This window comes from Pleurodeles waltl, chromosome 6 (assembly GCF_031143425.1).
Source record: "Pleurodeles waltl isolate 20211129_DDA chromosome 6, aPleWal1.hap1.20221129, whole genome shotgun sequence".
In the NCBI taxonomy this organism is placed as follows: Eukaryota; Metazoa; Chordata; class Amphibia; order Caudata; family Salamandridae; genus Pleurodeles; species Pleurodeles waltl.
Genome location: NC_090445.1, coordinates 31,164,243 through 31,181,295, shown reverse-complemented (window position 1 = coordinate 31,181,295; position 17,053 = coordinate 31,164,243). Strand labels below are relative to the sequence as shown.

The window sequence follows — 17,053 nt, the reverse complement described above, 5'->3', positions numbered from 1 at the left end:
GCGGTCTTTTGACCGCGGTACGGTCTTCTGGCAGTTCCCGCTTGGCGGGCGGCTCCCGCCGCCCGCCAAGATTAGAATGACCCCCTTAGTCTCTTCTCTCTTCATGTCTCTTGATAGACTGTGAGTCCCTTCTCTCGTCACATCCATTGATAGCCTCTGAATGTGCTCTCTCTTCATGTCCCTTGAGAAAACAGGAGTCTGTTCTCTCTTCTTGTCACTTGATTGAGAGTTAGTCTCTTCTCTCTTCCATTCCATTCAGATTTATGGAGCACATGGCTACCCCAATGGGGTTTCCCAGCGCTAGCGATGAGAAGAGGGAGTGGAACCAGAAACACTAGAAGAGCCAGATCTTCAGCGTCTCCCTGAACGTCCCGTAGGAGATGCAGAGACGGATAGAGAGAGAGAGAGACAAGGAATTCCATAACATGCTTTGCCAGTCTAATGTTTGGAATAGTGACAAGACTGAGTTCACTTCACCAAAGCTCCCGCTTGGGAATATAAGGATCAATCAGGGAGTGAATACATGCAGGCACAGATTGATACAAAGCTTTGTAGTCATAGCATAAAGATTTAAACTTTATGCGTTTTGCTATAAGAAGCCAATGCAAATGAAAATGATATTGAAAAATGGAGAATCTGTGAGGAATATGGCAAAATAAACTTTCAGCAGCATTCTGAACAATTTTCATCCACTTTATCTGGGTGTTAGTAACACCCAGATATAACACAATGCCAAAACCCAATCTGCGCAATAGTTTAGGAAGAAGCAGCCATAGAATATTTCTCAAGCATCTTAGCAGGCCAAACTGGCATGCAGCAACCTTAATAATGTGGTGCCCTATGGCTAATTTGTTATCAACCAGAAGCCCAGATTCTTAGCTGCCTGCTTAGGGGTAGGGCAGTCACCAAACTCTTCAGGCCAACAACGAGGACCCCACAGCAGGGGCTGGTTGCCCAAAACCAACCTTCCATCTTTTTACCATTATGTTTCAGATAGTTAAGCCTAATTCAGTTAGCCACATTCTTAAGGCAGTGGACCAAATGGGAAGTGGTGCTAGAGGGCACTAAAGAAAAGGATATGAAAACCTGAGTGTCATCTGAGTAGGAATAAATCGACAATCCAAGCTTTACCACTGTGTCCGCCAGAGGGCAGACATAAATGTTAACCAAAGTCGGACTTAAGGAAGAGCCTAGAGGGATTCCATGCAGTAGCTTAAGCACCGAAGATTCATAGGTTTGAGCAAAAACCCGAAATGTGTGTTAATTTAGGAAGGATTGAAGCCAGGCAAAAGCAGAGCCTTTTAATACCAATATTTGATGACTGCTCGAGAAGCACCTGATAGGAGTTAGTATCAAATTTCACGTCCATTGATAGGCCATGAGTATGATGTCTCTTCATGTCCTTTAACAGATAGACTATGAGTCTCTTCTCTCTTCAGGTCTCTTGATAGACTGCGAGTCTCTTCTCTATTCCCATACATTGATAGGCTGTGAATGTGCTATCTATTCATGTCCCTTGATAGACCAGGAGTCTCTTTTTTCTTTATGTCTTTTGATAGGCTGTGTGTCTGTTCTTTCTTCATTTCCCTTGGAAGACCAGGGGTCTCTTCTCTCTTTATGTCATTTAATAGACCAAGGGTCTCTTTCTTCATGCCCCTTGATTTACATGATGCTCTTGTCTCCTCGTGTTCTTGATATCAATGGGTCTTTTATCTGTTCATGTCTCTAGATAGTCTATCTTTTCTCTCTTCGTGACACTTGATTGACCATGAGTCTGTTCTCTCTTCATGTCTCTTGATAGTCTGTCTCTTCCTTCTTCATGTCCCTTGATAGTCTAGGAGTCTCTTCATGACCCTTGGTGGACCATGACTCCTTTCTTCATGTCCCTTGATAGTATAGGAGTCTCTTCTCTCTTCTTGACCCTTGGTGGACCATGACTCTCTTCTTTTTTCATGTCCCTTGATAGACCTGGATTATTTTCTCTCTTCATGTCTCTTGAAAGACTGTGAGTCTCTTCCCTCTTCGTGTCCCGTGATAGAGCAGGAGTCTCTAATCTCTTTATGTCATTTAATAAACCACAAGTATTTTTTTCATGTCTCATGCTATCTATGAGTCTCTTGTCTCCTCGTGTCCCTTGGTAGACCATGAGTCTCTTCTTTCTTCATGTCGCTTGATAGTCTGTCTCGTCCCTCTTCATGACCCTTAATCAACCATGAGTCTGTTTTTCTTCATGTCTCTTGATATTCTGTCTCTTCTCTCTTCATGCCCCTTGGCAGACCATGACTCTCTTCTTTCTTCATGTGGCTTGATAGTCTAGGAGTCTATTCTCTCTTCATGTGCCTTGGTAGACCATGAGTCGCTTATTTCGTCATATCCCTTGATAGTCTAGGAGTCTCTTCTCTCTTCATGTCCCTTGGTAGACCATGACTCTCTTCTTTCTTCATGTCCCTTGATAGACTAGGAGTCTCTTCTCTCTTCATGTCCCTCTGTAGACCATGGGTCTCTTCTTTCTTCATATCACTTGATAGTCTAGGAGTCTCTTCTCTCCTCATGTCCCTTGGTAGACCATAGTCTTTTCTTTCTTCATGTCCCTTGATAATCTAGGATTCTTTTGTCTCTTCTTGGCCCTTGGTGGACCCATGGGTCTCTTCTCTCTTCATGTCTCTTGATAGACTGTGAGTCTCTTCTCTCTTTGTGTCCCTTGATAGAGCAGGAGTCTCTTCTCTCTTTATGTCATTTAGTAGACCACAAGTATGTTTCTTCATGTCCCTTGATATCTATGAGCCTCTTGTCTCCTCATGTTTCTTGATATCCATGAGTCTGTTCTCCTTCATGTCGCTTGATAGTTTGTCTTGTCCCTCTTCATTACCCTTGATCAACCACGTGTCTGTTTTCTGTTCATGTCTTTTGATAGTCTGTCTCTACTCTCTTCATGTCCCTTGGTAGGCCATGAGTCTCTTATGTCTTCATGTGCCTCGATAGTCTAGGAGTCTCTTCTCTCTTCATGTCCCTTGATAGAACAGGAGTCTCTTCTATTTTTATGTCTCTTGATGGGCTGTAAGTCTCTTCTCTATTCCTATCCATTGATAGGCTGTGAGTGTGCTATCTCTTCATGTCTCTTGATTAGGCCATTCTCTGTGGAGAATGTGACTCTCCTCTTCCCTCTTTGTCTGTCGGCAGACCAAGTCTTCTCTGTTTTTATGTCTGTCTTGTCTGTATGTGAGTTTATAGACATTCCTTCGTACTGTGATTTAAGGCACTATCATGGTACCTTATACTATCATCAATGCATGCTTGGATACAAGTGATTTTAATATTTCTGTTTTCAGTGGTACTGGATGCGCCAGACACCGTCCTGATTGAGAGAAACCTTGGGAAGAGGATTGACCCCTTTGACGATGGTAAGAAGGAACTTTAATATACAACTAAAAAGTAACTTGAATGTTGCTATCCTGGTCAAAGAAATAAAAACGGAATATCCATTGGTTTGGTGATGTCGTTGGCTTTGGAATCCAGAATGTTATTTTGATGATGGTATCTGGATGAATTTTGGATCCCTGGAATGTCCTTTTGTCTGGCGATGTTTACTTGGACTTTGGAATCTGGAATGTCCATCTTGTTTAATGATGTTTAGTGATGTTTGGTTCTGGTTTCCAGTTAGGGTGTACTTTGATGTGACTCATTGGGTGCCTCATTTCAGTACATCTGGATGTTCATTTCTTCATTTTTACCCCATGCTTACATCACCAGCCATCTGAATTCCAGTCAGTTCATTTGTGTGCTGATGTTTGGTTCTGGATTCTCATAACTGGTTGGGTTTTGGATTCCAGAACATCCCTTCATCTCAGAATGTCCCACTGTGTAATGAGCATGGTTAGATTGTGGTTTCCAGAATGTCCCTTTATTTGATGAGGTCTTTTTGGGTTGGTTTTCACAATTTTTCCACAATTCATTGATGCAAAAACATCTTCTTCGTCTCTACTGTTCTAAAACTAATCGCTCCAGTCCTCATTGCCCAAGTATGAAAATATTGCAAAATGGCTTTGCCTTCTGTTCACACCGGTGCAACGTTGTGACTCCTGAAGTGAAAGGTGCTTATGTCTGCTCCACTTGCACACTGAAGTGACCAAGAGGCGACATGCCTGTTAGCCATGGATAGCCACTTATACAGTGCTGCAAAATAGGCATATATGGCTGCACTCAGTTGGATCAAAATGACTCAAATAACTTCTCTATTGTAAAGGTTGTATTTTGTTAATATTTACTTTCTCTTGTTACCCCTAGGTGTGCTCACACGGTACATGTTGGCCTCCATATACTTTGTCCGTGTTTGACAGTTTTTCCCAATGATATACTTTTGCTCTTATGATATCTACAGAGAGCCTATCTAAAGTGACCGGTCTCCATTTTAGGTCTGGTTCAGGCTATATAAAACTGCAAATCAACAAATAAATCATTGTGTTTTACAAAATCCTTTAAATAAGTAAGTTAATGAGGGAGCTTTGTAAGACAGTCGCACCACCAGTCATTTGCAGTGAAAGTGACCATTTCTATTGAAAATGACTCTGGAAAATGGTTCACTTTCCTTCCCTTCGAGTATGAGTCTATCATGCGGTGATTGCTGAATAAAACAAAAGGGACACTAATCTGAAAATGTTTCTGATCTGTGCAACAACACAAATAAATATACAATTCCTCTGCCAATTCTAGAAGTGTACCACACATCCTTCGACTGGCCGGCTGACCCCGATGTGCAGGAGCGCCTGGTGGTCCCTGAAGGAATCTCAGAAGAAGAAACTGGAAAGAGACTACTCGACTACCACCGCAACATCCCAGGATTACTTGAAGCCTACAAAAAAAACCACAAGGTCATCAACGCGGATCAGCCATTCATGGACGTGTATTCTCAGGGTGAGTGGATATCAACTCTTTAATGTCTGGACATGTACTCTCAGTCTAAGTAGATATCAGCCCTTAAAAGTCTGAATATGTATTCTCAGAGTGAGTCAGATATCAACTCTTGAATGTACGAACATGTACTCTTGGTGTAAGTGGATATCAGATCTTCAACATCTGAATATGTACTCTCAGGGTGAGTCGGATATCAACTCCTGAATATATGCACATGTTCTCTTGGTGTAAATGGATATCAGCTCTTCAGCATCTGAATATGTACTCTCAGAGTTAGTCAGATACAAGCTCTTCAGTCCTTGGACGTTTACTATCAGGATGAGTGGATATCAAATCTGGATGTGTGCTCCCAGTGTGAGTAATATATCAACTCTAGGAAGTTTGGATGTGCACTCGTATGTTGAGGGGATATCAATTATTCAAAGTCTGGACATGTGTGCTCAGGGTGAATGGAAGGATTAGATAATGAACTAATGAAAGCCTGGTCATGAGTGGATATCAGTTTTTCAAAGTCTGAATATGTATTCTCAGAGTTAGTCGGATATCAACTCTTGAAAGGAAGGACGTACTCTTGATGCAAGTGGATATCAGCTCTTCAAAGTCTGAATGTGTACTCACTCAATGAGTGTATGTCAACTCTAGCATGTCTGGACATGCACTCTCAAGATTATTGAAATCAGCTCTTGAATACCTAGACTTGTATGCTTAGGTTGAGGGGCTATCAACTTTTGAGAGCATAGGTGTGTTCTCTGAGTGTGGCAATTCTCCGAGTGAGTTAGATATCACCTATATAAAGTTTGAATGTGTACTATTTGTGTGAGTGGGATGAGTGAATAGAAACTTTTGAAAGCCTGTACTCTCAGAGTAAGTGATTATCAGCTAGTGAAAGAATGTCCTCTCACACTGAAGAGGTTTCAACCCTTTAAGGTCTTGGAGGTCTGAAAGAGTATTCACGTGGTGAGTAGGGTACCACCTCTGAGTACTCCCAGGGTGACCGGATATCCACTCTTTAAAGTGTGGGTGTGTACTGTCAGGGCAAATCGGATATCAACTCTAGGAAGTATGGATGTTTACTCTTGAATGAATGGGAGGAGTGGATCCGAGCTCCTGAAAGTCTGATGTGTACTCGCAGTTTGAATGTGTATCACCTCTTGAACGTGTAGATGTGTGTTCTCAGGATGAGTGGATAACAACTCTTGAAAGTCTGGTTGTGTCCTCTGAGTGAGTGGGTATCAGCTCTTAAAAGTGTGGACATGTTCTTTCAAGGTTTCTTAAATACCAGCTTCAGAAAGTCTGCGTCTTTAAAGTGTGAATATGTACTCTCAGGGTAGGTCAGATATCAGCTCAGCTGTAGGAAGTGTGAATGTTTACTCTCAGGGTGAATAGCAGAAGTGGATCTGAACCCTTGAAAGTCTGATATTGTGCTCTCACGTTGAGCATATATCTCTAGAAGGTCTGGGCTTGTACTTCCAGTGTGAGTGGATATCAACTCTTGAAATTTGGACTTGTGTTCTCAAGATAGGTAAATATCAGCTCATCAAAGTTCGGATATACAATCTGAGGGTGAAACATATCGGCACAATCTGGACCTGTGCTCTCATGGTAAGTGGATATTGACCCTTGAAATCCCAGGGTGAGTGAATATCAACTGTGGAAAGCCTGGACGCATAGCCTTTGGCTGAGTAGAGATCACTACTTCAAAATCTGGACATTTACTTTCATTGTGAGTTAGATGTCAGTGCTTGCAAGTTTGGACATTTACTCTTGTGGTGAGTGGAAGTCAACTCTTGAAAGTCTGATCATCTGATCTCTAGAAAATCTCTGAAACACACAGAATCGGATGTGGAAAACGCAGCTTTCATTCTGCCAAGTTGTTTTAGTGACTACGAAAGGCTGAGTCATGATTTTTCAGTCGCGTCACCAGAAATGTGTGGCAAAAGAATTTCTGTTTCACAAAATGTTTATGTTTAGGGAGGAAACAGTGACGGTCATTTACGAAAACAAATTCACAAAAGAAGTTTTTCATGTGAATCAGACGTGTTTGCCCGCATAGTCGCATTTTACCAGGTTACATTTGTATCCTGGACAGTTCAGGTCAAGATGTAGAGAAGGCAGTTATAACAAGACAACCAAATTCACGGGGAAAAAGCGAAAGGGCAGTGAAGGAACAGGAAGAATTAGGATGGTCTGAGTCTATTGAGGTCAAAGGAAAGTGAAGAAACAGGAAGAACCAGGATGATCTGAGTCTATTGAGGTCAAAGCGAAGTGAAGTAACAGGAAGAACCAGGATGATCTGAGTCTATTGAGGTCAAAGCGAAGTGAAGGAACAGCAAGAACCAGGATGATCTGAGTCTATTGAGGTCAAAGCGAAGTGAAGGAACAGGAAGAACCAGGATGATCTGAGTCTATTGAGGTCAAAGCGAAGTGAAGGAACAGCAAGAACCAGGATGATCTGAGTCTATTGAGGTCAAAGCGAAGTGAAGGAACAGGAAGAACCAGGATGATCTGAGTCTATTGAGGTCAAAGGGATATGAAGGAACAGGAAGAACCAGGATGATCTGGGTCTTTTGAGGTCAAAGGGCAGTGAAGGAACAGGAAGAACCAGGATGATCAGAGTCTATTGAGGTCAAAGGAAAGTGGAGAAACAGGAAGAATCAGGATGATCTGAGTCTATTGAGGTCAAAGGGGGGGGGGTGAAGAAAAGAGGGAGAACCAGGATGATTTTGAGTATATTGTGTTCAAACGGTGGTGAAGGAACATCAAGAACCAGGATGATCGGAGTCTAGTGAGGTCAAAGGGGGGTGAAGAAAAGAGGGAGAACCAGGATGCTCTGAGTCTATTGACGTCAAAGGGAAGTGAAGAAACAGGAAGAACCAGGATGATCGGAGTCTATTGACGTCAAAGGGAAGTGAAGAAACAGGAAGAACCAGGATGATCGGAGTCTATTGACGTCAAAGGGAAGTGAAGAAACAGGAAGAACCAGGATGATCGGAGTCTATTGAGGTCAAAGGGAAGTGAAGAAACAGGAAGAACCAGGATGATCTGAGTCTATTGAGGTCAAAGCGAAGTGAAGGAACAGGAAGTACCAGGATGATCTGGACCCAGTGATGTCCAAAGGGAGGGGAAGGAACAGGAAGAACCAGGATGATCTGGACCCAGTGATGTCCAAAGGGAGGGGAAGAAACAGGAAGAACCAGGATGATCGGAGTCTATTGAGGTCAAAGCGAAGTGAAGGAACAGGAAGTACCAGGATGATCTGGACCCAGTGATGTCCAAAGGGAGGGGAAGGAACAGGAAGTACCAGGATGATCTGGACCCAGTGATGTCCAAAGGGAGGGGAAGAAACAGGAAGAACCAGGATGATCGGAGTCTATTGACGTCAAAGGGAAGTGAAGAAACAGGAAGAACCAGGATGATCGGAGTCTATTGACGTCAAAGGGAAGTGAAGAAACAGGAAGAACCAGGATGATCGGAGTCTATTGAGGTCAAAGGGAAGTGAAGAAACAGGAGGAACCAGGATGATCTGAGTCTATTGAGGTCAAAGCGAAGTGAAGGAACAGGAAGTACCAGGATGATCTGGACCCAGTGATGTCCAAAGGGAGGGGAAGGAACAGGAAGAACCAGGATGATCTGAGTCTATTGAGTTCAAAGGGATATGAAGGATCAGGAAGAACCAGGATGATCTGGGTCTTTTGAGGTCAAAGGGCAGTGAAGGAGCAGGAAGAACCAGGATGATCAGATTCTATTGAGGTCAAAGGGCAGTGAAGGAGCAGGAAGAACCAGGATGATTCGAGTCTATTGAGGTCAAAGGGATATGAAGGAACAGGAAGAACCAGGATGATCTGGGTCTATTGAGGTCACAGGGAGGGGAAGGAACAGGAAGAACCAGGATGCTCTGGACCAGATGACGTCCAAAGGGCAGTCAAGGAAAAGGAAGAACTAGGATGATCTGTGGCAGGTTACTTTCAAAGGGCAGTGAAGGAACAGGTAAAACCCCGAGCGTGTGGACCCAGTGAGGTCCAAAAGCGGCAAAGCTGTAGGAAGAACCAGGGAGTACTGGGTTTGCTGTGGTCCAGCGGTGTACCAGGCTCCAGAGGGTCCACAGGGCATGAGGGAACATGTAAAGTGGGGTGTTGTGTTCTGGGGTCAGTGACACTCGGAGCGAATGAAAAGAAGAGTGGAACCAGCATTTTCTGGGACCAGTGAGGACCTGATGTGTCTAGGGAACAGGACCCAAAGTGTATGGTGAACATATTAGTGGAGAACACGAGCTTGGTGTGAAGTGTGCTCTGCGAACATGGCTGCCCTAGTGGTGGCCATGAACACGTGCTTTACTCCAAGTGTGCGTTCGCAGGCTGTTGGTGGAGTTTAGGTACCTGAGCCAAAACATGCACAAGCGTGGGCCAGGCCAATGGAGTGGCTGCTCTCTAGCTCGGGCCAATGGACTAGCTCCTCCCTGGCTACGGCCAATGGACTGGCTCCTCCCTGGCTTGAGTCAACGGCCTGGCTCCTCCCTGGCTTGAGTCAACAGCCTGGCTCCTTCCTGGCTCTAGGGCCCATTGAAAGTACGAGCCACAGAAGAGCCTTCCATTGTCCTCCCCACCACTCCTTTATGAAGTTTTGTAAACTGTTCAAGCCTCATCCTGCATACCGGAATGAACAGGGGTATAATAAAACGTGTTATTCTCTTCCCGGCAAACTGCTGTTTTAATTAAATGCAGCTCCAGAAAGTTAAAATATCTCTAGCAGGCTGCAGGCTGCAGTCAGCTCCCCTCTCCAGGGCTCTCAAGTTTCCCCTGCCTATTGGTGAGTAGCTCATCTAGATGAGGGAGTTTCTCTGCACATTGGAATGTGTAGTCCATGTTTTCTAATTGGACAAAAACAACTTCAAATCCCAAAATGGAAAGAAAAACTGGACTGGATGAGCTAAACCATTGAACTGGGGAACTTGAGGCCACTGACTTTGCAATGCCCTATTGTAACTTGGTTTTACCCTCCAAGCCGACCTTACCCGGCCTTGTGTACTGCTTATATAGTGTGTCATCTGCCGTGAGTGGTAGGAGATGTCCTGAAACAATTGTATGTACTAACTCAGGAAAGCTAACTTATAGTAATGTGTAAATGACGAGCTCTGCTTTCGTGGATGAGTCATTTTAGTAAGTGTGTGTATGAGTGAATGTGAATGAAGGAGGGCGAATGGCTGAGAGTGTGCAAATAAGTGAGCTTGAGTGAAAATGACGGGGTTTGTGCTAGTGAGTATAAGTATGACTGAGTCAGAGTAAGAATGAGTGAGAGAGTGCGCAGGATCTCTTGCACACTTAGAAATACAGTGAGTCCCTTTCAGTGGCTCGGCTCCTGCCCCTGCCCCCCCCCCCCCTGAAAACTCAAGGGTGTAGCTTCAGAGGGGTGTTTGGGGTTTTACACCCCCATAATAAATGTTTTTTTGTGATAAATAGTTGGGTACAGATGCTTTCAGTCGAGTATGGCGAGGAGTCTGACCGATTCCACCAGGAATTGTTATATACGCACAGACAACAACACGCACACTTCCTCTCTGTTTTGAAAGACCTAAAACATGTTGGTAAATTTACAGATTACTGTGCTTTCTCTCACTTAGTACTCCTACCAATCCTCATTCCTCTCTCTTTTCACTGTCCCGAGGCCCCTCCCAGGCATCTTCTCGTCCTATCATGTATTTTAACCTTCGATGCCAGCGTGATTGTTGGAAAGTCTGAAGCTTACACCCCTCCAGTCTTACCGACCAGGCCATGCCCCTGCTGGCACTGGTGGCTTGCCCATCACTATAGGGTAAACACTGCAGTGGGGGGAGGTTGCCCGAGTGTAGCGTTGTCAGACCGCTGCGCACATGGAGCACCAGGTCTGGCTAGGTGGCGTACGCGGCAATTAAACAGACGGAGTCTGGTTGCTGTGCGGTGCGCCACGTGACTAACTAGACCACGCCCCGGCTCTCTTTTATTAGCGCTCCAGCGTACACTGGAGTGAACCAACATCACCCGCGTCTGGGGGGGCCCCAACAGTAGACCACCCCATTACCTAGACAACATGGTATAGTACATTCCTCCCCAACTTTAATGAACGAAATAAGACATAGCCATCGTGTAATGAAATGTTCTTATAAATACACCAGATTACCATTTACTGCTGCATTTACCAATCAGGCTTTCACACTAGAAAGTCCGCCAGCCGAGAGGATGGTGCAACCTTGGCCAAAGTCAAGACTGGTGAATTCCAACGGCATGTGGGGGGCCTTCTTCAGTGATGACTGATGGAGGTGTTTCCGGAGGGCCTGACACCAATGACATGACTTTATGGGAGCTTTCACTAGGTCATCCATGCCAGGGTACCAGACCTTAGTGCGGAGTTGGTTCTTTGTTTTGGTGATCCCTTGATGTCCATAGTGGGCCATTTGGACTGCACATTGGGTCAGTATAGCTGGAATGACAAGGCAGTGCCCTCTCAGTAGACACCCGCTATTATCTGCAGACAGTTCCTGCTGAACATGCAGTAGTGATTCAAGTATTTTTCGTGCCTCTTGGGTTCTTTGCAGCAGCTGTTCCTTGATTGTTCTCCAATTGTGCGGCTGGATTGCAGCTAGGTTTAGCTGCAGGCACTCGTACTCCTTCTTGGCTTGTTGCAATGTTTCCAGAGATATAAGAAGCGGTCAAGAGCATTCAGTGACGTCTGTTGCCTCTGCTTCAACTTCTTTTTTGGGTATTGCTGCTCGAGAGTGCTCGGAGAGATAGTCTACCGGACTGGTTGAGCCTGGCCGGAACTCTACCCAGCAATCATATTCCTGAAGTTGCAGCATCCCTTTTTCGGTGTGTGGAGGAGAATTGGACACTGACCCCCTGGAAAAGTGTTATCAGTGGCCTGTGGTCTGTAGTGATGACAAAAGGATGGCCATGTATGTATAGGTGAAAATGTTGGAATGCCCAGTGTATGACAATGGCCTCCCGCTTTATCTGTGAATACAGTTGCTCTGTCTCGGTGAGCTATCGGCTTGCATATGCGACTGGGGCCCGGTCGCGATGATGTTTTTGTTGAGTAAATATCGTTCCTAATCCCTTGGGGCTGGCATCCACTGCAATTTTTGTAGGTTTGGCTGGGTTGAAGTATGATAACGTGGTGCTTGCTGACAGTGCTTCTTTGGTTCTTCGGAAAGCTTCCTCTTGTCTCAGTTACCATGCCCAAGGAGTAGTAGCCTTGGTGAGTTCCCTTAGTGGTTATGTGAGGCTTGTAAAGTTTGGAATGAAGTGACCACAGAAATTGAGCATTCCTAAAAAACCTCTGAAATTAGACATGTTGGTGGGTGCTGGAGCTTCTTCAACATCTCCTACTTTGTCGGGGTCTGGTGCTACACTTTCTACTGAGAAAGTGTATCCAAAGAAGCTTATCCTCTGCGCGAGAAATTCGCATTTTTCTTTCAGTAATGTAAGGCCATCGTCTCTTATCCTCTGAAGGACTCCACGCAGATCATCATGTTCTTGCATCGATTTGGTGTGGATGAGAATGTCATCACTAACGATGATGACTCCCTGCAGGCCGCTGAGTACTTTGTGAATTGTATTATGGAAGATTTCTGCGACACTAGAGATGACAAAGTTGAGGCCGCGGTATCTTCATAGGCCCAAGTGGGTTGAAAAGGGTGTGATGTATCGAGACTCTCGATGCAGTGGTAGTTGATGGTGTCCTGATCGAAGGTCGACTTTGGAGAGCCATTGAGCTCTATTTAGCTCACTGAGGATGTTGTCAACAATGAGTTAAATGTCACTCCAATTTGATGAAAACAGTGGGGATTCTCATATCCACAAAAATGCAGACTTCTCCAGGCTGTTTGGGTTTCTTTGTGACAACAGTAGGTGAAAACGATGGTCTGGGTCCTGACGCCTTCTCAATATTGCCAGTAATTTCTAATTTGTCCAGCTCTTCTCCTTGGGTCTGAGATGGAATGCTATGCGCTGGTGTCTTAAGGCAGTTGGTTAGATGGACTGGTCAATATGAAGCATGACTTCCTTTCCTTTGAGGCAGCCAATGCCCTTGAAGACTTCTGCAAACTCTTCTAATAGGGCTGATATCTCTATTTCTTGTACTCCCAGGGCAAATAAAATTAATTCAAGAGTTTCTGCTGTCTGTCCGCTGAGTAGCATGCCTTGTCCTCCTTTAGCTATATAGATTGATGTTTCAGAGCGGATGTCTCCATGGGATATTGGCACATGAAAGCATCCCAACAGCGGTATTGGTTTTGTCTGGCCATATGCAAACACCTGGCTTGTTGCCTTCATTAACGGAGGAAGTTCAAACAGGGAGCGATAGGTGCTTTCTGACATTTGTTCGATGGAGGCCCCAATGTCGATAGTTGCTGTGGGCTACTGGCTCCTTATTTTGATCGAGCATTTCGTGAGGGGGCGACGAGCAGATGGGGAGACTTCTATGGCAAAGGCAGTGTGGACTACATAGTCTTCAGTGTCATTGTCCATATTTTCTGAGCCTTCAAGAGTTTCTGAAACTACTTGTACAGCCTCTTTAGGGGGATTGCCAAACCTTTGCAAAATGGTTGTCTTTCGCACACACAGCACAACGTTGACCTTTCGCTAGGCAGTCGTTGAGTCTGTGGGGAGGTCCTCCACAGTATCCACATTCTTTGTGCTTGTCTTGTGGCCCTTTCTGGACCAGTGGGTTTGAGTGGGCTCGGATGACGTTAACTTGCTCGGTTTTAGTTGGCCGATGAAGAACGGCTTCCATGTGGGAGGCTCTGACTTTCGATAATTCCTTCAACCTCCCTAAGGTCAGAATGCTTTGTAGTGATTTTCCCGGTTCCTGAAGGATTGCCTCTCTTAGTTTTGTAGATGGGCATCCCTGTATTACTTGTCCACAGATCTCCTCTTGTTCATCCGCAAAACCGCACATGCAGGCTAGCTCTATTAGTCAACTGTGGAATGAGTCAAGAGACTTTTCTGGCTCCTGACGGGCTTGGCGGAATACAAACCGCTCATGGTCTGTTTGCCATTGGTTCAAAGTGCTCATTTAGGGCTGGTAGCAGGGTATTGTATGATTTTGGTGTGTCATCTGCCGACGTTTTGTATATTTTGTGAATGTCTTTCCCACCTAGATGCAGCAAAAGGGCCCTACTTCGCTCTCCGGGGATGTCTGCCCCTTTGAAGTACAATTGAAGATGCTCCACCCAGTCTTTCCTTTTTAGCGCAAGCTCAGAGGGTGCCCCATAAACTACAAAAGGGCCAGTGGCCAGAATGGATGCCGTCTTAGTATGTTCAAGGTTGTGTCATGTCTGTGGCGTAGCCTGACTTAGTTTTTTTTCCCGTCTTCTGTCTTTTGCGGGAAGCGCACTGTCACCTTTGAGGCTGGGACAGTCACCAGACCAAGAGTATTCGGTTGTCTTGCAGTGCTTGTGGCGAGTAATGAAGGGCAGTGTGTGTTCTTGTTCCATGAGAAGCGCCGCATGTAAGCTGCAAATTGACTAACTGCTGGTGTGGCTCAGCTCTGGGGCCCCACCTCAGGACAGGGTTGGCATGCAGTGTGATTCACACCAGATTGTTTGTCGTTCTCCTGTATTAATGATGCTCCCCTTGTTGCCGCCGTTGTGGTAGGCCGCAGGGGTTGGGAGTGTGTGCGCTTTGAGGCTGAGGAGTTCTGTTCTTGGCGGGGCACTCTTTGTGACTTCCAACATCACGGAGGCAGGCCACGAACCTGGGAGGATGCACGTGTCGGCGACTGAGCAGGCCTTTTCTTTTGTTGAGTCTACTTTATTTCAATAATTGTGTTTTCCTCTTTCCCCAGGGTGGCGGGGCAGCACTGCAGCCACGTGCCATATTTCTGTGCTCGGAGTGGGTGGGGTTCGTACACCCGCCTCATCACCAATGTAGCATTGTGAGACCTCTGCTCACATGGAGCACAAGGCCTGGCTAGGCAGCGTACCGGCAATGTAACAGACGGAGTCTGGTTGCTGTATGGTGCCGACGTGACTAACTAGACCACGCCCGGCACTCTTTTATTAGCGCTCCAGCGTATGCTGGAGTGAACCATCATACCACACGTCCCCGGGGGACACACTGTAGACCACCCCATTACCTTGACAACATGGTATAGTACACCTGGGCTTCAGGGGGCTCCCTCAGCAAAAGTGGTAAGTGGTGGGCCAAGGAGGGGGGACTCGATGCACTTTTGCAGTGGGGCCCCCTCAAGTTTCACTGAGTGTAAAAATACGTAACTAATACCTCATCAGTGAACGCTGTGAGCAGCATATAAAACGTTCTGGCACATGTTGCTGCCTGAGACATCACTGCCCCTGCCCATGACATCACTGCGCCCCACGCAGGCCCACCAGAACCGAACAGTGCATTTCACACCGGATGCTGCGCCCCCGAAACATCGCTTTGTTTCTCTGGCTCTGAAAACACATATTCATTAATTATCTGCTAAATTGGTTCATTAAATGTAAAAGTTTATATCAGCAGTCATAAAGAATTCATGCCTGGAATTGTAAGTAAAGTTGTGGGCGCTTGAATATTAATTATGACTAATTAATAATGCAGGGAGGTAAATTGAAAGCGGGGTGCGGGAAGCGGGGGCTGTACAAGCCCTCGGCAGCTCACATCAAGCGGCGGCCCCGCTCCACTCCGCTCAGTAATTAGCCGCCGGTCCTGGGGGGCTCATTACTGCTAATGAACTTCGTTATTTACTGGAAGTAGCGTCATTGAACGCAGTCTTCCTGGCACCTTCAGCTGCTGTGAAGATTGGGGGGCCTCACTGGCTCCTGCGGTGCACTCTTTCCCTCCCCCCCCCCAAAGAACTGTGGGTTCCTCCTTGTAACTGCCTACATGTTATCTGTCCCTTCTCAGAGGCACCCTTCCTTGGGTGGGGGGCCCTTACTTATTAGCGCCCTCTGATGAGGGCATTAACCCCAGTTAATTGCCTGCCTTGCTGTTATGGGCCACAACTGAAAACCAGGCGGTTTCAATCAATCAATCAGGGATTTGTAGAGCGCAGCTATTCACTCGTGAGGGTCTCAAGTCGCTGGGGGAGGAAGAGAGTGGGTGATGAGGATCAGTCGAAGAGTCAGGTCCTGAGGTCCTTCCCGAACTGAGACAAGGTGGGTGATTGCCTGAGGTGGATGGGGAGGATGTTCCAGGTCTTGGCGGCGATGTGGGAGAAGGATCTTTTGGTTTAATGAGGGGAGGCAGCAAACATTTGGCCAGCAGCGTTTGGAAAATAAAGCGCAAAAACCTGAATCCCTAGCAACACTTGTAGTGCTTTGTGTCGTCATCAGGCCTCCATTAGGCACTTTAAGAGTCAGGAACATATCATAAGATTAGCACTGCACAAGCAATGCGCTGTCATCACACATTACATTCTTTGTCATACCTGCATTGTATGCAGAAAGCAGGCCATACTGTGTTCTTCTTTTCATCCCCTTTAAAATGCTTTAATCTAGACTATTTACCCACCGCAGAACTCCATGAACACTGTTAGACAAGCATTGGCAAAAGCAATGTGTGTCTTCAATATACCAACATAAGCATCTACACATGCTGTTTGCATACGTGTGCAGGTGATATCCGGATCTGTTGGCTTTGCCAGTGCTTGTTTTGTCTTATTTTTCCATGTGGAGAGACCCCTTTACCAGCCCCGCCAGGTAGATGGTGTTCCCTGCCACTCTGGAAAGGGATTTACACCTGAACGCCCAGTCCCTGCCTCTTGCAGGACATTTACTCACATACAAATAATGTATGAGTAAATATCTGGATGTGTGTAAAACCATGATTTGTCAATTAGAAAGTGATTTTATACACCTAAAACTGTGTCTAAAAGGGACAAACTCGGAAGCAGAAAGAAAGTGAAAAGAGGAAAAAAATAAGCCAGATGGGAGAGAGAGGGTGGAAGAATAGGAATAAAGGAAAACAAGTGGCGGAGAAAAAGAGAGAAGGGAGGAAAACTAAAGGAGATGCCTAGAAGACTAAAGGAAGGTCGACGAGGAAAAAGAACAACGGAATATGGAAACATGGGATTAAGACAAAAAGGCAGAAAGGGCAACGGGGAGAGAGTAGGAGAAAGAGGAGGGTATGATGAAGGAAGAGAAACAAAGGAAAGAGTATGGAAGGGCGGA

General features: G+C 45.7%; 1 protein-coding gene across 3 annotated transcripts in view; it reads left to right on the top strand.

Moving 5' to 3' along the window:
* AK8 (adenylate kinase 8) overlaps positions 1 to 17,053 on the top strand; it is a 424,031-nt gene that overhangs the window by 238,805 nt on the left and 168,173 nt on the right. For all 3 annotated transcript variants that reach the window (XM_069237123.1, XM_069237122.1, XM_069237124.1), the window contains 2 exons: positions 3,330 to 3,401; positions 4,711 to 4,911. In XM_069237123.1, the coding sequence (XP_069093224.1) occupies positions 3,330 to 3,401; positions 4,711 to 4,911 (273 nt within the window). The remainder of the gene's footprint in view (positions 1 to 3,329; positions 3,402 to 4,710; positions 4,912 to 17,053) is intronic.